General features: G+C 47.9%; 1 protein-coding gene across 1 annotated transcript in view; it reads right to left on the minus strand.

The window, feature by feature from the left end:
- Positions 1–14,240: 14,240 nt before the first annotated feature.
- MCUR1 (mitochondrial calcium uniporter regulator 1) overlaps positions 14,241–22,861 on the minus strand; it is a 36,693-nt gene continuing 28,072 nt past the window's right edge. Inside the window, exons 9-11 of the mRNA XM_056132130.1 lie at positions 17,750–17,803; positions 16,800–16,914; positions 14,241–14,959 (exon numbers count right to left, since the gene is read on the minus strand). Of these exons, the coding sequence (XP_055988105.1) occupies positions 14,904–14,959; positions 16,800–16,914; positions 17,750–17,803 (225 nt within the window). The 3' untranslated portion in view covers positions 14,241–14,903. The remainder of the gene's footprint in view (positions 14,960–16,799; positions 16,915–17,749; positions 17,804–22,861) is intronic.

The raw sequence follows: 22,861 nt of genomic DNA on the forward strand, positions 1-22,861 counted from the left end.
TAACCATTTCCCCGTGACCTTTTTTTTAAGCTTTGGAAGACTGGCTGCCACTTTGTTGATACTCCCTGGTCTGGAACTCAGAACCAAGTGAAACCTTCACCTGCATGTACTGGACAGAACTCTGACGGGTCGAGCAGAACTCAGCAGCTTTCTGCTTCTCGAATCACCCGACCCCGTGATGTCATGGCAATCATACCCCACATATGCAGACTTTCTGCAGGTATGTCTGTTCTTGGTCACGTGGAGGAACTGATGTGTTAGCAATGGCAGCAACCCATAAAGAATGTGCTGTTCAGTCTAGAGCACAACCACTGCTAAGTCTACCCCCCGTGCCACAAAGAAGCCCGAGTGCCAGCTGCCATCCTTCCTCAGCCCAGCCCCCTGGAATGCAGACTGTTTTGTTGTTGTTATTGTTTAATTTTTTATTAGTGAATCACCGTGAGATGCAGTTACAGACTTACAAACTTCCGTGCTTGCATTTCGGTCATACAATGATTGAGTACCCGTCCCTCCACCAGTGCCCATTCTCCACCACCAATGGTCCCAGTATCCCTCCCACCACCCCCACCCTGTCCCCTCCACCCCACCCCGTCTCTGTGGCAGGGCATTCTTTTTGCTCTCTCTCTCCTTTTGGGTATTGTGGTTTGCAAGAGGTATTAAGTGGCCATCATGTTCAGTCTCTAGTCTACTTTTGTGTAAACACAAAAAGACAGCAGCGGTCTATCTCTCCCACTGCACGAGTTCGGTAGTCTCGGGCTGCTTCCCCCACTCCCAGGAGGTCGATGGTGATGGGCAGGTGAAGGAAGGAACGAGGGCCAGGCTGGTTGGTGTCAGTTACAGTTTATTCCACTTCCTTCTCCATTCTTCTCTGATTCTCCTTCCTGCTTCTTCCTCCCTGTGCTACTTCATTCTCCTCCTCGATCCCCCTTCATCCTCCTTCTGACTCCCTCATTCTCCTCCTTCTGGCTCTGGAATCTGGATCTCCCAGCCCACTCTTACAGTCTAGTTAAATCCCAAAACCATGAGGGGTTGGGATTTACACATAGGTGTGGTCACAATCAATAGGGGTAAAGTTCTTTCCCTTAGGGCATGCTTCTAGGACAGATACTCTCTCAGCAGGACAACCCACCCAAGACGGTGTGTTTCTCCTCTCCCTGTCCAACAAACATATAAGCATTCATAATATTAGTCATTTAGTATGGACACAGTAAGAGGTACCTTAAGCAATTGCTCTCCTGGGGTCATCTCCACCTCAGACTACAATGCTCAGGCCAGATTAGTCTTTCTTATCCCTAGCAGGATCCTAGTCTCGTGTTACTTTTGGATCATGACAGAATTTCTCCATGATAAAGCTCTTAACTTATAGTTAAGAATCATGGTGCTCCAAGAGTGGCCGAGATTAGTACCAGGAGTTTTGCTCCATGGCCTGGAGGCCAGCCACACATGCTAGGGGAAAAGGGAGCTCAGAGAGAGAAGGGAGCACCAAATAAAGGGTGTTGGGAGGATCCTCCCAGGATGGGAGAAGCATGCTGAAAGTAGACTATAGACCAAACATGATTGCCACTCAATGCCTCTTTTGCAAATCACAACACCCCAAAGGAGAGAGAGAACAAAAGGGAGTGCCCTGCCACAGAGGCAGGGTGAGGTGGGGGGATGGGGGATGGGAGGGATACTGGGACCCGTGGTGGTGGAAAATGGGCACTGGTGGAGGGATGGGTATTTGATCATTGTATAATTGAAACCCAAGCACAAAAATTTGTAAGTCTACAACTGTACCTCATGGTGTTTCACTAATAAAAATTTTTTAAAAAATAGAAAAAATCGTGGCACTTTGGCCTGGCCCATTTCGATGCCAGGGTAGCTCACAGCTTGCCCTGGGTCCATTCAGCCCCTCATGGGACCCTGCTTCTGGGGTGCTAGGAACTAAGGGCAACTGAGGCTTAAGTCGAGAAAACAGATGCCCGGGAGTGAATAATATTCGAAGCCAATTAAATCCCAAGTTATAAAAGCATAATATTAACTGTCTTCCTGTATCTATACAAAAAGGATATTGCTTTAAAGTAAACTACTCAAAGGACGTAATGAGCGGAGAAAGGTAATATTTCACTCATACACATAAAATCATAGATCTCTGAGGAATCTGACCTTACAAGTTAACAGAGTCTGATTAGGGGGAAAAGCTGATTAACTGGTTGGGGAGGAGAGCATAGGGAAGAGTTTACAGATAAACACAATGGGATGGAAGTGCCTCAGGAGCACTGTGATAAACCTGAGTTCCTTGTGGCAAGGGAAGCAGGACATACCAATATCGTCCTAAAATGTTTAGAGCTACATTCCAATAAACACAGGAATGGAGGTGTTTCAGGAGCACTGCGATGGGTATCACCTGATAAACCTAAGCTCCCTGTGGCAAGGAAGAAAGGACAAATCGATTGTTATCCTATAACTTTCAGTCTGTGGAATGCAGACTGTTTCCCACCTCTCTCCTGTAAGTCTGCAAGCTCCACATTACAAAGGCTCTCAGCTTTGAGGGTCCGGGGAGGCACGGGGTTTGGACCAGAAGGACTCAGTGGCTGCTTCTGGTCTGTGCTCAGGCATCTATTCCTGGTGGTGCTTGGGAACCCCATGTGATGCTGGGGACCAAACCCAAGTTGACTGTATACAAGGCAAACACCTTAACCCCTGTCTTAGCCCTCAGGCCATCTGCTACTGTTTTTTTTTAAGGTGAATTATAGTTATGTATTATTTTATTTTACTGCTTTATTGAATCACAGTGAGGTACATAGTTACAATATTGCTCATGATTGGGTTTTAGTCATAGAATGTTCCAACACCTGTGCTTCCTCCATGAAGCATTTCCCATCACCAATGTCCCCAGATTCCCTCCCGCCACCCCTCCCCACTCCCGCACACCTGCCTCTATGGCAGACACTTTTCTTCTTTCTCTGTCTGTCTGTCTGTCTGTCTGTCTGTCTTTCTGTCTCTGTCTCTGTTTCTCTCTCTCTCTCTCTCTCTCTCTCTCTCTCTCTCTCTCTCTCTCTCTCCCCCCTCCCTCCTTTTGGGCATTATGGTTCGTGCAGATACCAAAAGATTATCATGCATATCCCTTTACCTACCTTCAACACTCAGTTCTTATTTTTTTTTTTGTGGGGTGGGTCACACCCAGTGATGCTCAGGGGTTACTCCTGGCTTTGCACTCAGGAATTACTCCTGGCGGTGCTCAGGGGACCATATGGGATGCAGGGAATCGAACCCAGGTTGACCGCGTGCAAAGCAACCCCCCTACCGACTGTGCTATCGCTCCAGCCCCAACACTCAGTTCTTATCCAGAGTGGCCACTTCTAGCTATTATTGTCATTCACCCACCCACACACTCGTGGCAAGCTTCCAACCATGGACCAGTCCTCCTGGCCCCTGTTTTCCCTGACCTTGGATAATAGTCTCATACTATTGATTTTTATACCCCCCCCCCCCCCCCCCAATGAGTGCAGTCATTCTGTGTTTGTCTCTCGTCCTCTGACTCAATTCACTCAGCCCGATACTCAGTTCAGCAGCTACTCTGAGGAAACCAGGAAGCAGGGCACAGACAAGGAATTCAGGTCTTTGCCATGCAAGGCAACTGAGGCAAATAAGCCTTGGGACTGCGGAGTACGGTCCCTGCTGGAAGGCCACCCTGTTCCTTTTTGGCTCCATGATTTACAAAGTCATTGTCACTGGAGTCTCCAGGACGGTGTCCCAATCCCATACCACCACTACCTCAATCACACCTGTGACACATCCCTCCACTGATGTCTCCAGGTTTCCTCCTACCTGCCACTCCACCATGCCTCCCCTCCTCCGGCCACACACACACACACACACACACACACACTCACACAACCTGCCTCCTTGATAGACACATCTTGAAGCTTAAGTAGTGTAGTTTGGGTCCCATGCTTCTGAGGCCTAGAGATCTAGACACCAGACTCCTCTACACTCCCACTGAGTCCAGGGGAATCAAGTCCCGGGTCCCATAGATGCAAGGTCTGAGTTCTACCTCTGAGTCACATCCCTCCATATTTATTTACTGTGTTCTGTGGCATAATATCTCAACTGCTTCACCAACCACATCCTCAATCCTTCGGGCTGTTGTTTGGTTGTTTTTCTTTTAGGGTTTGCATTTTGTTTCTGGGCCACTCCCGGTCATGCTCAGGGATTACTCCTGGCTCAGCACTCAGGAATCACCCCTGGTGGTTCTCGGGGGACCATATGGGATGCCATGGATGGAACCCAGGTTGGCCACGTGCAAGGCAAGCGCTCTACCTGCTGTGCTATTTATTCCTTGTCCCTTGTTATCTCCAAACAGCTTCTTGCCTCCCCGTCCATTTCTCTTCTTCCCTAGTATTTCACTGCTTCTTCAAAAAAAATCTATTATTATTATTATTATTATTATTATTATTATTATTATCATTATTGTTTTCAGGCCCCACCCAAGTGGAGCTCAGGGCTTACTCCTCACCCCCCACCCAAGTGGAGCTCAGGGCTTACTCCTCACCCTGCACTCAGGGCTTACTCCTGTGTGAGGCTTGGAAGGCTGTATGGGGTCCTGGAGTTGAACCCGGGTCAGCTGTGAGCAAGGCAAGTGCCCTACTTCTTGTACTATCTCCCGGGCCCCTCATTTTTCGTTACAATATTTTTTGAGGGTTCATTAACATAGCACATCATGTTAATTTCAGATGCACAACACAGAGACTTGAGATTATGAAATGTACAGCATAAGACTAGCTAATGTCCAGTGTATACAGATACACGATTATGTTCATTTGATTTGCTCGAGCGGGCCCAGTAACATCTCCATTTTGAGACTTGTTGTTACTGTGTTTGGCATATCGAATATGTCACGGGGAGCTTGCCAGGCTCTGCCGTGCGGGCGAGATACTCTCGGTAGCTTGCCGGGCTCTCCGAGAGGGGCGGAGGAATCGAACTCAGGTCGGCCATGTTGGCTGCATGCAAGGCAAATGCCCTACCCGCTGTACTATCGCTCCAGCCCACATGATTATGTTATTATAAAAATTTATACAAAATATATTAAGGGACTGGAGCGATACCATAGCGGGTAGAACGTTTGCCTTGCACACGGCTGACCTGGGTTCGATTCCTAGCATCCCATATGGTCCCCTGAGCACTGCCAGGAGTAATTCTTGAGTGAAGAACCAGGAGTAATCCCTGTGCACTGCCGGGTGTGACCCAAAAAGCAATATATGTACATATATATACATTAAATCCCAATTCAATAATTCAATCAGCCTAATCAATGACTGATTGAATAGCAATACTCCCACATTAAAAAAATATATACTAAAGCTTCATGATTTACAAAGTTATTCAGAGTTGGGTTTTAGATATACTATGTTCCTCCTTTTTTTTTTTTTTTTTTTTTGCTCTTTGGGTCACATCTCACGATGCTAAGGGGTTACTCCTGGCTCTGCACTCAGGAATCACTCCTGGCAGTGCTCAGAGGACCATATAGGAAGCCGGGAATTGAACCCGGGTCAGCTACATGCAAGGCAAATGCCCTACCTATTGTACTATCACTCCAGCCCCTGTTCCCCTCTTTCTTTATTTTAAATTGTTGTTTTTTGGGGGGGACATCTTATTATGACATCTTATTATCTCATTCTTACTTTGGACAAACTGGCAGGTTACCGAATGTAGCCTGCCCACACGGCAGAGTCTGGCAAACTCCCCGTGGCGTACCCAATATGCCAAATACCAGTAACAATGATGGGTCTCATTCTCCTAAAGAGCCTTGAATATAATCTCAGGGCTAGGATGAAGGAGACGTTACTGGGGCCTGCTCGAGGCAATCGACGAATAACAGGATGATTTGTGATTTTTTTTGGGGGGAGGAGTGTGGGGGTCTACATTCAGCCCCACTGGTGCTTGGGATGCCAAGCCAAACAGTGCTAGAGACGTAGCCCAGGGCCTTTTCATGCCAAGCATGAGTGCCAGACCTTGCAGGACCCCCTGGGGCCTGGCCTCTCCTTTGAAGGGAAAGAGGCCACACCGGGCAGGCTGTTCTCTGACTGAAGTAGTATGAAAAAGCTATGGCCTCTCTAATCTTGCATATTTAGGAGTTTTGAGAAATGCTCATGGGTATATGTAAATTTGTTAACAACTTTTATTACCCTCAAGCATGAAAGTTAATATAGGACAATGGCAGAAACTAGAAACTAGCTTTTTGTAAAACAAACAACATGGGCCAGAACAATAAATAGCACAGTGGGTAGGGCGCTTGCCTGGCACATGGCTGATCTGGGTTCCATCCGTGGTATCCCATATAGTCCCCCGAAGACCACCAAGGGTGATTCCTGAGTGCAGAGTCAGGAGTAATCCCTGAGCATGACCGGTAGTGGCCCAGAAACAAAATAAAAACCCTAAAAAAAAAACCCCAAAAAAAACAAATGACAATAACCAAAAAGATTGAGGATGTGGTTGGCGAAGCAGTTGAGATATTAAGCCACAGGACACAGTAAATAGAGGCTGGAGCGATAGTACAGCGGGTAGGGCATTTGCTTTGCACAAGGCCGACCTGGGTTCGATTCCCAGCATCCCATATGGTCCCCTGAGCACCGCCAGGAGTAACTCCTGAGTGCAGAGCCAGGAGTAACCCCTGTGCGTCGCCGGGTGTGATCCAAAAAGAAAAAAAGAAAAAGAAAAGAAAGAACACAGTAAGTAAATATGGAGAGATGTGACTCAGTAGTAGAACTCAGACCTTGGATATGTGGAACCCTGGACTTGATTCCCTTTTATGTCCCACCTCTCTCCTTCCTGCCACCCCCCCTCCCCGCCACACACACACACACACACACACACACACACACACGAGAAGGGCCCCTTTGTACCTCTCCCACTTTGTTTTGCTTTGGATATTGCCATGCAAGAATATGAGGCCCAGAACTAGGGCAGCCACACCTCCGTCAGGAATCCCCAAGGATGAGGATGAAAGCAAACATAAAGTCAGGTAGGAGCGGAAATAGAAGTGTGAGGTCCCTAAAATCACCATGAACAGCCAAAGCAACGTGAGGAATCAGGACTTCTTTTACACGGCCTGCAACTCAAAAAGTCCAATTGCTGCGCTTTTGAAAAAACTGAAGTGCTTTTTTTCTGGATTCGCCGAATATCTTGATCATCTTTTTCCCACACAGCACCGAGAGCTGCCAACTTCCCTCCACCCATGTCTCATCAGCCGGGATTAGATCACAGCACAGCCTGTATCGAGCGAGGGCCAGTTGCAAAGGGGAAGAATGTTTCGCCTTTTCAGGTCCTCTGGGAGAAGATGGGCTGAGGAGGTTGGAAGTGGTTGTTTGTTAGGTTGGCGTTTAGCGATGTTTATATGGTTCCATGGTTCCGGGAAGTAAAACTCAGCCTGTACATGAAAGAGAACCACACAATTAGCTTCATGGTAAGCTTATCATGCCAACACAGCAATTCCTGAGGCTTAAGAGGCAACGCTGGCGACATTACCTCTCAGAGTTTTGTTTTGTCTTGCAGTGCCAGGCATCAGACTCAGGGTCTCACAAAAGCAAGGCAAATGCTCTAGCGCCAAGACACACCCCAGACCCTTCATTACTTCTTGGGATGCTCTGAGGTCTTTGCTAACCATAAATATAAAAGCAAAAAAGAAGCTGAAAGGGGCCGAAGTGATAGTACAGTGGATAGGGCCTTTGCCTTGCACGTGACTGACCTGGGTTCGATCCCCGGCATCCCATAAGGTCCGCCAAGCATCTTTAGGAGTAAGTCCTCAGTGTAGAGGCAGGAGTAACCCCTGAGCATTGCTGGGTGTGACCCAAAAAGAAAAAAAAAGGGCAGAAAAAAAATCTTTCTGTGTTAGCCAAATACCCTTCTTTTTTCTTTTTTTAATTTGTAAGGGACAAGATGCTTTAGGCGGCTATTTCTTTCCTCCTGGAAGCCTGAGTGTTGTGGAGGCTGAAGTGACTGAGGAGGAAGTGTAAAGTTTCCAAAACACAGTTGACAGAAATCACACCTAAGCTGCTTCCTGGGTTTCAGTGCTAAGCCAACAGGGGCCTGCAGAATCATCAGCCACTGACTAGAAGACCTAAAAAACAAGAAACGCATCGGCTTAAACCAAAAGGAAAAGGGAGGTTCTTGCAAAGTGTTCACATGTTTTGACTTGATTCCTGAAAGCTTTGCCTGAAGACTGCATTGCTTGTGACTTGCAACAGAAGACCTAGAACTTCTTGCCACTTAAGCAGCGCGCCGCCTCGTGGCTGTCAGCGGTCACTACATGCCTCCTGCAGCCCCGGGGCGGGGGTGGGGGTGGGGGTGGGGGTGGGGGGTGTTACTGGTGCTGAGATGCTCAGAGGGAAACTGCTGTCAAGGCAAACAAACCCGGGAGTAGAATGTGGGGAGAAGCTTGCTGTGGAAGCCGCGAGGGTCAGAGTGCAGAGAAAGAGCAGATTCTCAAGTAAGTCTCAACACAATAAGAACAAAATGTATCTTCTGTGCCGCCTCTGTTTGTGCTCTGGGCTTACTTCTTTCTGGCTTGGTATGCCCAGTATTCCTCCCAGTGGGCTGTGTGCAAGGCAGACACCTTTTCCCCGGGAATATATTCCCCGGCTCTCTTGCAACCATTTTTTTTCCCGTCGGGGGGTGGGTCACACCCGGAGATGCACAGGGCGTTACTTCTGGCTCTGCACTCAGGAATTACTCCTGGCCATGCTCAGGGGACCATATGGGATGTTGGGAATCGAACCTGGGTTGACTGCGTGCAAGACAAACGCCCTGCCCACTGTGCTATTGCTCTAGCCCTCTTGCAACCATTTTTTCCCCTTTTTGGGTCACACCCAGCGATGCACTGGGGTTACTCCTGACTCTGCACCCAGGAGTTACTCCTGGAAGTGCTCAGGGGACCATATGGGATGCTGGGAATTGAACTCAGGTCGGCTGTATGCAAGGCAAACGCCCTACCCGCTGTGCTATTGCTCCAGCCCTCTTGCAACTGTTTTTAAGGAAAACCAAGATCCAAGGCAAAGGAATGAGCCTCTTTCCTTTTGGGCCTACTGGGTGATTCTCGACCAATCTGACCAGAGGGTGCTGCTCAGGCCCTGCTGGGCTGGGCATTTCCGGGGTCACCCTGAGGGTGCTGAGGGCTTGGGGTCTCCCAGGACTGGTCCTAGAGGTGCTCAGGAATCCTCATGGTGCCAAGAATCCAATCAGGTCCTGCACATCCCAGCCACATGTCCTAACCACGGTATTATTTCTCGGGCCCCATGGAAGGTTTTCTTTCGTCCATTACCACAGAGGAGAAGGCAAGGTCGGCAAAATGCCCAACACATGCCAATTGTTCTGAGGTCCCACCCAGTGGTGCTCAGGGGATCATTTGTGGTGCCAAGGATGGCACCAGGGTTGGCCACTGGCCACCTGCAAGGCAACTAAGTGCCTCATCCCCTGTTCTATGGCTCAGCCCTGTCTGTACCACGTTTACACACAAAGGTGAGAGAGGGTCTTTGCCCACAGTATTTGCCATTCTTTTAGACACCCAACCCTCAAATCTAGTTTAGTTGGCCTTCTTACTGGATACCGTTCTTGCTTTTTTTTAGGGGGGGGGTGACACTTGGCAAAGCTCAGGGGTTCCCCCTGGCTCTGCATTCAGAAGTTGTTCCTGGTGGTGCTCAGGAGACTATATGGGATGCCGGGGATCGAACCCAGGACTATCGCTCCAGTCCCTGGATACAGTTCTGGTTGGAAAAAATTCTGAGCTTTTGAATTCATTTACCCACTTTCTTATGTCATTCCTTGAGTCTACAGTTTGAGCACCGTGGGTGACCAAAGGTGCCCGCCTATAGTCTGCAGTTGGCACAGGGTGTGTGGGGGTGTTCCATCCTGCCCACAGGTCATCAGGGAGGTTGAAGGCTGCCGTCCACTTTCTGGTGCTGTGGGCCCAGGACTCTTCTCTGTCCACTCCACCATACTCTACTTGTAAGGAAAAGTTCCCACCGGGTTTCTCAGCCCACTGGGCACGTGTGTCCCCTGGGCTGTTCTGCTTGATTGATGGAGCCATGGAGATTCCTTCCAGACATTTCCAAGTGGGTATTCCTTAGCTGAGCCTGCTCTCCACACCTGGAAGACGGCCTGCTCCAGAGAGAAAGTGGAGGGGCTGGAGTGATAGCACAGTGGGTAGGGCATTTGCCTTCCACGCGGCCGACCCTGGTTCGATTCCCAGCATCCCATGTGGTCCCCCAAGCACCGCCAGGAGTAATTCCTAAGTGCATGAGCCAGTAGTAACCCCTGAGCATCGCTGGGTGTGACCCAAAAAGCAAAGGTAAAGGTAAAAGGTAAAGGCCCTCCCGTTGATCGTCGATTTGCTCGAGCGGGCCCAGTAACGTCTCCATTGGAGACTTTGTTGTTACTGTGTCTGGCATATCCAATACTCTCGGTAGCTTGCCGGGCTCTCCGAGAGGGGCGGAGGAATCGAACTCGGGTCGGCCATGTTGGCCGCTTGTAAGGCGAACGCCCTACCCGCTGTGCTATCGCTCCAGCCCAAAAAGCAAAAAAAGCAAAAAAAAAAAAAAGAAAAAAATTAAAAATTTTATAAAAGCAGGGCCGGAGAGATAGTACAGCAAGCATTTGCCTTGCAGGCAGGTGACCCAGGTTCAATCCCTGGTATCTTATATAGTACTGCCAGGTGTGGCCCAAGAGACAGAGACAGAGACAGAAAATGTGTCTATCTTTGGCCTAGAAGCTGGCCCAGGGCAACCAGCAGCCCCTCACCAAAGCAGACCGTGGGTCCTGTGTCCTACTCCCCTTTGCTCCTCCAGGAAGTGCTCCTGAGAAGTTTGTGTTGTTAAAACCCTCTGAATGGTGGCTGGAGCAATAGTATAGCAGGTAGGGCATTTTCCCTGCATGCCGCTTACCCGGGTTCGATTCCCAGCATCCCATACGGTCCCCCGAGCACCGCCAGGAGTAATTCCTGAGTGCAGAGCCAGGAGTAACCCCTGAGCATCATTGGGTGTGACCCAACAAGCAAAATAAAATAAAATAAAAAATGAAAAAAGGTGGAGTTAAGGGGATTCAGGAAGTGTTCTGATGACACTTGCCACTTGCATTTGGCCTTTCTTGAAATTTGATCATGCAAATGAAACATGAATAAAAATAAAAGGAGCTCTTTCTTTCAACTTAAGCTTTCCTGACTCGGGTTGCAAAACCCTAAAATCCTAAAATCTTGTGTGAGTTCCCTTCAAACAAGGAATGAAAAGATCTCACACAAACGTGCTGAGGGCGTTTCAGTGAAAATTTATTTTGCAAATCAGTTATGTTCAAGTTTATCTATGGAAATCCAAATTCTTAGGTAGTAGATTTTCTTGTGTTCCATCAATCGACTCACAGACAACGGGAAGGAGTAACCGTTGAAATAAAGGGCAGGCAGAAGTTGTTCTTGGTTTCCATATTCAATTTGAACAATTACAACAGTATATCACACGGAAGGAAATTAAATACTTTTATTTTAGATGATAAAAATAGTATATCCAACTTTATTATATAAAAATACAATTAAACATTTACTTTAGTAATAAAAAGGCTCCAGAAGTGATTTGGGTTATAATCAGAGGATTTACATTATAATCATAGTTTTACATCTTGTAGAAAGATGTTTTCCAAACAAAAGCCCAACGGGAGACTGAACATTCTCAAGCATGTCATGGACATGAGGAATAAATTACTTCTGGTTAACATGTTTTTGCTTTGCTTGTCAAAAGGCCACGAGAAATATGATAAATGATACCACAGCCTAGTTTCCTAGCGACGAAGGTACCATCATTATGTGTCCAGGAAAGAGATCGGGACTCTCAGGGCAGAGCCTGTGCCTTGGAGGATATAGGCCAGGATCAGCCCTGGGGAGATGGGGGGTGGGGGGTGGGGGTGGTGCTGGGCCAAGAGGAGGGAGACATACACCCAATACACCCAGAGCTTGGCCCACCAGGGGACAGCCCATCTGTCCAAGGAGATGGGCCCTGCTGGAACATGCATCAGAGCAGTTAATATTCAATGAGCAATTCCAACAAGACAGCTGATTCACGTTGAGCCAATGTGTGACTTTTAGCTGAGGTCCTGGTGGCCTACTTCCGGGATGAGAGCATCTACTCAGAAGTTCAACGCTTCAGGACTCAGCAGCAAGCCCAGCCGAGGGCAAAGAGAGCCCAGGAAAAAAAAAAAATCTAAATCAGCATCTCCTTAAAAACCTGACAAACAGAAACAGGTCTGGAGCGATTGCACAGCAGGTAGGGCATTTGCCTTGCACCCAGTCAACCCAGGTTCGATTCCCACCATCCCATATGGTCCCCCAAGCACCGCCAGGAGTAACTCCTGAGTGTCTGAGCCAGGAGTAACCCATGTGCATCACCGGGTGTGACCCCCCCCCCCAAAAAAAAACCTGACAAACGGAGCAGGCACCACAGAACTTGAATTTAGGCTCCCTGAGTAAGGCAAAGGGCAGGGCCCAGGGAGGGGTGGGCAGGCAGAGAGGTGGGAGGAACAGGGTGATGAGTATAGGGGAAGGAAAGACAGAGACTTCCTCCGAGGTTCCAGACACAGGGGCTTGTAAGCGAGCTTCAGTCGTGCTAGAAAACATCCTTATCCGAGGCCTCTTCCCTGAAATGTCCCCGATCCTACAAGTCTGGCAGTGGGAAGCCCCCTGTGGCAGTCACACGTGCCTGGCGGGATGAGAAACCTGGTGGGAACTTTTTTTTACAGGTAGAATATGGTGGAGAGGACAGAGAGAGGAGTCCTGGACCCATAGCATCATCCTTGGGAGGCACGTTCATCACTGACCGGTCAAGGGCTGGTGGTCTGGACTATGAGGTGACCCCCACACAGCTAAACCCAAGGCTGGAACCACGCGGGGGACAGGACAGGTGCCCGCCTATCCCTGGCCACCCTCCCGGCACTCAAAATGCCACCCCTTGAGAGTTCCTTTAAAAAGCGCGTCTCGGGATGGAAGGGGCATTGGAGTTTTGCTTTTAACCTACTCGCATGAGTGTGTTGCTTTGAGACATCATTGTGTGAAAGCTCCCTCTTGGGGGTTCTCTACTTTGGAGGGGTCGTCCCCCCCACTCTCCTCCCACCTAAGCCCCCACTGCCAAGCTAAATCCACATCAGTTGGCTGTAAATCGGGTCTTATCGAATGTCCTTCACTGCAGCATTTAACACTTAAGGGAACTGCATGACAACCCATGTTTTCCAAGGCTCTCTCTGCAAGGCGAACATACTTTGCCGAGCAGTTAAGGCCACTTTAGGTCTAGCCAAAAAGATTACATTCCACCTTGAAATTGCTCCGTGAACACAAGAGTACACGATTTTTGTACTTCTTTGGAACTCAGAATTTTTATGCTACTCTTTCTTAAGAGACAAGGATGAGGGGCTGGAGCAATAGTCCAGCGAGTTGGGAATTTGCCTTGCACACAGCCAACCTGGGTTCGATTCCCAGCATCCCATATGGCCCCCGGAGCACCGCCAGGACTAATTCCTGAGTGCATGAGCCAGGAGCAACCTCTGAATATCGCCAGGTGTGGCCCAAAAAGAAAGAGAGAGAGAGAGAGAGAGAGAGAGAGAGAGAGAGAGAGAGAGAGAGAGAGAAGGAGACAAGGACAAAACACTTCCCCAAATTTAAACAGGACACTCAAGGAAATTGAAGTGACTTTTCTGTCAAGGATTGTGGCTCATTGATTCCACCAGCCTGGCTGTGTGTAGGAACATATGCAAAGTCCTCCCAGGCACTCAGGTCACGAAAGCAAGAGGACAGCCTCCACAAAGAGCCCAGGCTACATCTGTAGACACCTTCTTGCTTTCAACAGGAAGCTTTCAACAGGCAGGAGAGAGTCGCCGGCTTGGACATCACTAGCCTCCCAAGGGATTCCCTGTTTGTCAGTTCTCTAGTTTGGAAGACAGACACCATCAGAGCTTGCAGCAGGCCACAGAGGGACCAAAGACCCAAGTGTCATTTTTCAAAAGTGTCCATGCTTCTGAGACACCTGGAAGCCTGGAAACAGAGGGAGGCAGATTGGCCCTTTGGTATAAAAGGCAGATGAAGATGAGCAGGAGTACAACTCTAATCTGCGAACAGAAGCAATTCATGTGAAGGATGGAGAGCGAGTTGTCTGGGTGGTAAGGCCACAGCTGGAGGGCTCCTTCAGTGCTAAAACATGTGGGGGGGGGAGGGAGGGAGGAAACGAAAGAGAGAGGGAGACAGGGAGGGAGGGAGGGAGGGAGGGAAGGAGGGAGGGAGTGGGAGAAAGAGACAGAGAGAGGGAGAGAGGCAGCACACATACACTTCACTGGGGAATGAGCTTGCCTGGCTGGAAGGCACGTAGAAATGTGAGAGGGTCATGGACATAGAGGCACATAGAACAATAACTTGAGTCCCCGGAGGTGCGAAGAGAAAGCTCTGGGTGGAGAGTACAGCGTGTCTTCGGCAGAGGAGTGCTCCCCAGCCGGAAGACTCCTCAGCATGGGAGCGAGAAGGGAGCCAGGGAGCGGGTGAGGACACAGTTTGGGGAGGGGCTCCCGTCCAGGCTCAGTGACCCATCAGCCCTCAGAACAGCCACAGAGCCTGTGGGACAGAGAACTCTGAATCCCTGACACGACAAAGGGTTTGTGGCTAGAGACTCGCAAACAGTCACTGCGGGGCTGTGTGTCCAGGCCACAGCAGAGAGCAGAGGAGCACGCAGGGAAGAGGGCGGGGGACTTCTGGTTGCTCGTCCTGAGTTTATGTCCGTATTTACATAAAATAAATAATCTGCATTCAATCAACATCAGGGTTCGAATCTGAATGGCGGAGAGAGGGGCAAGGAAACCAATCTGGCATCGTAAGGCCAAAGCAGAGATTTCTTTCAGTAGACACGTCACTAGATCCAGAGGCGGTAGAATCCCAGTGCAACCGTCAGGCACGTAAATACAGACCCTGGAAGAAAAATGCAGTTGAGAGCAGCATTAGGGCTACTAATAGTTGAAAAAAATGTGTACCAAGAAAATACTCTTGGGACCAGAGCAATAATATAGTGGGCGGGGTAGTTGCCTTGCATGCAGCCCACCTGGGTTCAATTCCCCCAAGCACTCCCAAGCGCCGCCAGGAGTAATTCCTGAGCGAGCACAGAGCCAGGAGTAACCTCTGAGTACCTAACAAACAAACCAAAACCCAAACAAAAAACACACATGCACCTACCCCAGGAAAAGAAAAAAAAAAAAAGAGTCTTCAGGGATGTTTTATGGAAGAGTTGCCATATCATATTCCACAAAACATTAGTCTATTAAGTAACAAATCACGGGCCGGAGCGATAGCACAGCAGGTAGGGCGTTTGCCTTGCACGTGGCCGACCTGGGTTCCATCCCCGGCATCCCATATGGTCCCCCAAGCACTGCCAGGAGTAATTCCTGAGGGCAGAGCCAGGAGCAACCCCTGAGCATTGCTGGGTGTGACCCAAAAAAGCAAAAAAAAAAAAAAAAAAAAAAAACCCCAAAAAAAACAAAAAGCAAAAAAAAAAAAAACCCCAAAAACAAAAAACAAGACACTCCACGATTTGATACCATTATCTTTGCAATATAAATGTATCTGCATTGTATGACTGAAACCCAATTATGAACAACTTTGTAATGGTCGATCTCACGAATATCCAATTTAAAAAAATTTTTAAAAAGTAATGTGGATTTCATACCCAATTCAATCAGCTTAATCAATGGCTGAAAAAATAGCAGTAGTCCTACATTAAAAAGAATATATATATATATATATATCAAAAAATTCAAGAGAACTTGTTTCAGTGAAAGTTTAGATTCAGACACATAAACCTACGTACAAGATCATACAGGGAAATACCCTTTAACCTAGTGAGTAAAATGTCATGTTTAAATACCACACTAACTTTAAATTACTCATTAATTCAAGCTGTCAAGTTTGAAGTAAAACAATGACTACATACTTTTAAACATTAATAATCAATCCCTCCTTTGGCTCAAAATCTGCAAACAAAATAACTTCTTATACCAATCTAGGCTGGAAGATCAAAACCTTTCATTGTTTCTGTAAAACATTCAGTCTTGAATTTCATGCCAAAAAATCCAGAAGCTGGAGTGGTAGTCCAGAGTAGGGTGCTTGCCTTGTACGCAGCTGACCTGAGTTTGATCCCACTGACCTGAATTCAATGCCCGGCACCCTGTAAATTCCCCTGAGCCCACCAGGAATGACCCCTGAGTGCAGAGCCAGGAGTCAGCCCTGAGCATACCCAGGTGTGGTCCAAGAACAAACAAAGAACAAAAGCCACTCAATGGCAGTTCCATTTTATCAAATGGCAGCATCTTATCAAATCCCACCAATTGTAAAGCACATCATTTTATCTACTAAAGAAAAAAAGAAAACAATTATAATATAGTAGACCATCTCTTGGAAATTGAAAACTTCTGTCCAATTTCAGAGGCCGTCGTTCAATTGTGAAAAAAGTATAGCATCGTGAACTGAAATACCGGCCTTTGACTTATTTTATAAATTATATTCCATCTATCTATCTATTTATTTATTTATTTACTTTTGGGGCCATATCCGGTGATGCACAGGGGTTATCCTGGCTGTACAATCAGGGATCACTCTGGGCGGTGCTCAGGGGACCATATGGGATGCTGGAAATCGAATCCAAATCCAGATTGACAGCATGCAAGGCAAACGCCCTACCTGCTGTGCTATCTCTCCAGCCCTCCTTTGATTTATTTATTTTGGCTTACTTTAATCTCCTTGATTCAAAACAACTCACCAGCGAGATATTTAATGTTATCCAGCTTGTGTGACTCCAGCATGGTTTTCAGGCCGGCAACTTCCGTGTCAATCTTCCTGTCGGTCTGGGTGACGGCCCGGTCTTGCTGTGCGTGCTGGTGAGAGCAACAGATTCCCAGCATCAGATCTTCCGGGTGCTGTCCCCTCTGCGCTCAATCCAAGTGGCCCTTCCCAACACTGGGCTAACTAGAGGAGGCCGGGGCTTCAGTCTCATGCTAGGAGCGCACAGACCCTCACACCTCTACGCCTGCTTCCTTCTGCCCAAAGATAAATAAATGAATACCAATTGCCCTGTTTCAGACCTGCTCAGGAAATCAAATGTGCTACCTCGCTCGAGTTCCCCTGGTGAAGCCATTCTGTCTCCATACAATGGAACTCTCTGATCCTTCCAAATCCCTCTGAATGGAAAGGATGCACAAAACCCTTTTGGAAAAATAACCAGGGGATGGAGAGAAGCCAGGGGGTAAAGATGCTCGCCTTGCATGTGGCTGATCCTGGCTCAGCACCACACCTGGTCCCTTGAGTACCACCAGCAGGGGTAGCCCCCAAACCCAAACCCAAAACCTTCCAGACAAAAAAAAAAAAAAAGATCAAACCAAAGGACAAATACTACAGGATGATCCCATGAGGTCACAGGTCACAGGATGCAGAAGTGCAGTAGCTAGGGGTGCGGGTGGGCGTGGGGTTGGGGGAAGGATGGAAAATGAGTATTTAATCGGGAAAGTTTCCGTTTTGCAAGATGATGAAAATACTTCCGAGGCCAGATGGGGATGAGGGCCGCCCAAATGTGTGAGTGCACTTTGCCTTAACTAGGGGGAAAAATTCCTGTGATACGAGTCTGCATGTCCCCTGCCTGGGGAGACGGTGCAGAGAGCAGGGGAGGCCGAGATCCTGAGTCAGAGGACTGAAGTGAGCCAGTCCCATTCTTACCAGGGCCACCATTTCCGTCCTCATTTCAAGTAGCTTCCTTTCATTCAACGAATACTGCAACAAACAGAGAACATGGGTCAGCCTCTCGCTTATTCTTTCTCTTCCACTGCACTCTAGCACTGTCCTCCCGTTGTTCATCGATTTGCTCGAGTGGGCCCAGTAACAACTCCATCGTGAGACTTCTTGTTACTGTGTTTGGCATATCGAATACGTCATGGGGAGCTCGCCAGGCTTTGCCATGTGGGCGAGATACTCTCGGTAGTTTGTCGGGCTCTCCGAGAGGAATGGAGGAATCGAACCCGGCTGGGAGTATCCCTGAGCACTGATCTGGGAGTAGCTCCTGAATAATAATTTAGGCGCATTTCCTGAGCACTTATCTTGGAGCATCTCCTGAACACTGCTCTGGGAGAAGCCCCTGAGCACTGAGGGTCCTGGGATGTGGTTCCATGGTAGGCTTGAGGCTTTATAATCCCCAGCACTGTCCTCATGCAGAGTCAGATGCTGGTGGCACCCTCATAGTGTGTGTGATCCCTGGCACCCCAAGTGTGTGAACTCTGACATGCCCCCACCATACAGTGTCACTCCCAGATACCACAACAGTGACCGTAGCAACGAAGGGACAGGAGAGAGGAAAAAGCCATGAAACAGGAACTCAACTGGTTGCCTTGGAACCAGTGAGGGAGAGGGCAAGCCAAGCTTCAAAAGGACAAACAAAAGTGAGGCTGAATTAATTCTAGTGGCTGTCCCATCATAGTTACAAATAAAACTGGTCACAACTTCATGTAAGACATGATTATTACCATAAGGAGATCCAAGTATACAATAAAATATAATGTAATATACTTTATACTCCGGGTTGGAGCGATAGCACAGCAGTAGGGCATTTGCCTTGCACGCGGCCGGCCAGGCTGACCCGGGTTCGATTCTTCCGCCCCTCTTGGAGAGCCCGGCAAGTTACCGAGAATATTTCGCCCGCACGGCAAAGCCTGGCAAGCTACCCGTGACGTATTGGATATGCCAAACACAGTAACAACAAGTCTCACAATGGAGACGTTACTGGGCCCGCTCGAGCAAATCGATGATCTTTATACTCCAGAGTTGAAAATGTATATAAGTAAATGTGAATAGGCATTTTAAAAATACTGTATTAAATGGCTCTAATTTCTTTCTCTTTTTAATTATTTATTTACTTTTTGCTTTTTTGGATCACACCTGACAATGCTCAGGGGTTACTCCTGGCTCTGCACTCAAGAATCACTCCTGGCAGTGCTGGGGGACCATATGGGATGCTGGGAATCGAACCCAGGTTGGCCACGTGCAAGGCAAACACCCTACCCACTGTACTATTGCTCTGGCCCCTCAATTTTCTTTTTTACATAGGTCAAAATCATATAGTAATCACTAATTGGCCCTTACTGATTTACTCTTTGATCATTCTCTTTTTTGGAATAAACTATATAAAGCAAATTTGTTATGTGCCAAAGGGGGTAGGTTGGGAATAGGAAGGAAACTGGGTGTAGTGGAGAAAGAAGGTCACACTGTGGTGTTGGAACCTTTAAATGCTTGAAACAGCTGCATCAGAAACAGCTTTGTAAATAACGGTGTTTTTAATAAAGGTAAAGGTAAAGGCCCTCCCGTTGATCGTCGATTTGCTCGAGCGGGCCCAGTAACGTCTCCATTGGAGACTTTGTTGTTACTGTGTCTGGCATATCGAATACTCTCGGTAGCTTGCCGGGCTAAAAATCAATTTAAAAGAAAACTGGTCACCATGTGGGGCTCAGAGTAAGGGGCACAGGTCTCTGGGTTTGATCCCAAGTACTAAGTGACCACCAGAAACTCCCTAAGCACTACCAGGCATAACTTAGAAAAGCAGGACAATAAATATATAAACAGAGAAATAAGTTATCCACTAAATTACCGCTGTATATAGAGAAAAACTGCTTTTGGAAATATCTGAGAGCTTTCTAGGTAGGGAATGTCCTCCTGGGATTAGCAAGGATGAAAAATATAGAAACAGCACTGCTAAGAAGTTCAAGCAGCCCCCACGGCTTCGGGGAAGGTTTCTGATGAGGAGGGTGCTATGCATCGGGTCGCCACCAGAGGGCGGGTGGCACCAGGTTTTCTGTGCGCCCTAAACAAAGGAGACCTCCAGGCTTTAGTCTCAAACTAGACAGATTTAAAAAAAAAAAATGAGATTCCATCTCTCCAGTGCAGTTTAGCAGGCTTCCCTGCTTCTGAAATGGGCTGTGGCACCAGTTATTGTATTTTTTAAAAATTTCTATTTATTTTTTTCTTGGCTTTTTGGGTCACACCCAGCGATGCTCAGGGGTTACTCCTGGCTCTGCACTCAGGAATTACTCCTACTGGTGTTGGGGGGGCGGGGGGGGGGGGACCATATGGGATGTCAGGGATCAAACCCCAGTTGGGCTGCGTGCAAGGCAAGCGGCTTACCTACTGAACTAGTTAGTGCCCTGGCCCATCACCAGTTTTTTCATTGAATGATAACCAAGGAGAATGAGAGGGTCAAGGAATTCATCTTCACCAGTGCGTGTCCCAATAGGCTCTAGCTGCAGAATGATACCCTACCTTGAAAGTCAGAGTCATCCAAGTTAGGATTACCAATAACTTCTCATCGAGGTGAGTGACTCACTTAAAAACCACTGGCTTTGGGGCCAGAGAGATTATGCAACAGGTAAGGAGCTTGCCTTGGACCTGCCTGGTCCTGCTTCCATCCCCACCACTGCAAATGCCCCCCAGTACAGCCAGGCATGATCCCTGAGCACAGAGCCAGCAGAAAGCCCCGAGCACTGCAAGGTGTGGCCCCCAAACCAAAAGAGAAAAGCAAACCAAAAACAACCACTGATTACCAGTTTAGCTACAAGCTTCTTCCTAAATCAACTGAATCCAGAATTTTTGCATAAGGATCAAGGTAATGAAGAGTTTTTCCTAGGTGAGAGTCAGAGGCTAATGGTAATTAAATATTTCAGTGACACTAGGAAATGTCACCTGGGTGGTTGACAGTTCCAGTTGACTGGGGGTCGGTGCTGGCAAACTTGGGGCCTCACCTGTGCTAGGTGGGTGCTCTGCATTGGAATTATCTCTGTGGCCCTTGCAATAAGCACTTGAAGACCTACTCTCTTTGCCACTTTTCTCAGAGTTCCTATGGTAATAACTCTAGCCACCACGCCGTTCATTCCACCCCCATGAATTATATTCTCATAACTGGAAGTCTGGTTGCTTTTTTAATTTTCAGCCTTTTGGGTCACACCCGACTATGCTCAGGACTTACTCCTGGCTCTGCACTCAGGTATTACTCCTGGTGGTGCTTGAGGGACCATATGGGATGCTGGGGATTGAACCCGGGGTGGCTGCATGCAAGGCAAATGCTCTACCCACTGGACCATTGCTCCGACCCAGTTTCTACCTTTTCAATCTCTTCTTCCATTTTACCATCCTCCCAGCATCAGTTCCCAGTTCTCTGGAAACCATCAGTCTGTGCTCAAAATTGTCACTGTCACTGTCACTGTCACTGTCCTCCCATTGTTCATCGATTTGCTCGAGCGGGCCCAGTAATGTCTCCATTGGAGACTTTGTTGTTACTGTGTTTGGCATATCAAATACATCACGGGTAGCTTGCCAGGCTTTACCTGTGGGCGCGATACTCTCGCGGTAACTTACCGGGCTCTCCGAGAGGGGTGTGCTCAAAATTAGGTGATTTTATTTTGCGCAGGAAGTTGGGGTGCTCCGGGTCTCAAACCACAGCCAATAGGGTTGTGGGTTCAGCATCTTCCCTCACTGCTGTTACAGCAGTGAGGACCCAAGCTCAGGAACATCTGGGTTGCTTTCTGAATTCCACACGCCAGTGCGCTTATATGGTACATGCCTTTCTCTGGCCTATTTAGCTCAGTAGAATGCTCTTGGGATTCCTTCCAGTTGTGACAAAAGGCTGTTTCTATCATTGTCTGGAGTCAGGTAATGCTCTACTCTATAACCCACACGTTCTCTTTATGTGCTGAGTTGCCTGCCATGCCCGTGAAATTTGATCCATTTGTCTTCTTATTCGGGGCTTATATGATTTTGATGATATTAGCTCAGTGGCTTTTTTTTTTTCATTCTTAGCATGATGAGAAATTGGAGAGAGGAGATCTCTTTCACTGACACAGACCTGGATACACATGCAAGAAAGGGAGGCGCTAAGGGGAGTCATAACCTCCTCATTCTTCACAATGAACTGCTTAATTTTTTTTTTGCAGTGCCAGGGATCAAACTCAGGCCCTGTGTTCTTTGCCACTGAGGCATATTCCGGGCCCTTACCCTGTGCCTTTTTTTTTTTCTTTTTGGGTCACATCTGGTGATGCTCAGTGCTCGGGGGGACCATATGGGATGCTGGGAATTGAACCTGGGTCGGCCATGTTGGCTGCGTGCAAGGCAAACGCCCTACCCACTGTGCTATGGCTCCAGCCCCACCCTGTGCCTTTAACCAAAATAAGTTGCAGGGATAAATGAACAGCAGACAAATATTTAACTCTATCTGGTTCTGAATTCCAGAGTAAAGATGAGCTTTTTTTTTCCCCCCTTTTTGGGTCACACCCAGCAATGCTCAAGGGTTTCTCTTGGTTTTGCACTCAGGAATTACTCCTGGCAGTGCTCAGAGGACCATATGGGATACTGGGGATCGAACCCGGGTCGGCTGTGTATAAGGCAAATGCCCTACCTGCTGTGCTATCACTCCGGCCCCAAGATGAGCTTTGTTGTATAATCAGTATGCCCATGTTACCTCTTTTCTAGTCTTAAAATATTTTTCAGCCATCAAGATGATGTTTCCGAGTGTCACTGAAATATTTAATTATCATTAGCCACTGACTTTCATCTAGAAAAAACTCTTTACTACCTTGATCCTGAGGGGTTGTGTACTTAGCAAATTCTGGATTCACTTGATTTAATCGGAAGATACCTGCAGCTAAATGGGAAATCAGCGGGTGTTTTGGTTTGTTTGCCTTTTGTCTGGGTTTGGGGGCCACACTTAGCAGTGCTCAGGGCTTTCTGCCAGCTCTGTGCTCAGGGGCCACTCCTGGCGGTGCTGGGGGTCTATCTGCAGTGCTGGGGACCAAA

Source organism: Sorex fumeus, unplaced genomic scaffold, assembly GCF_029834395.1.
Source record: "Sorex fumeus unplaced genomic scaffold, SorFum_2.1 ptg000094l, whole genome shotgun sequence".
NCBI lineage: Eukaryota > Metazoa > Chordata > Mammalia > Eulipotyphla > Soricidae > Sorex > Sorex fumeus.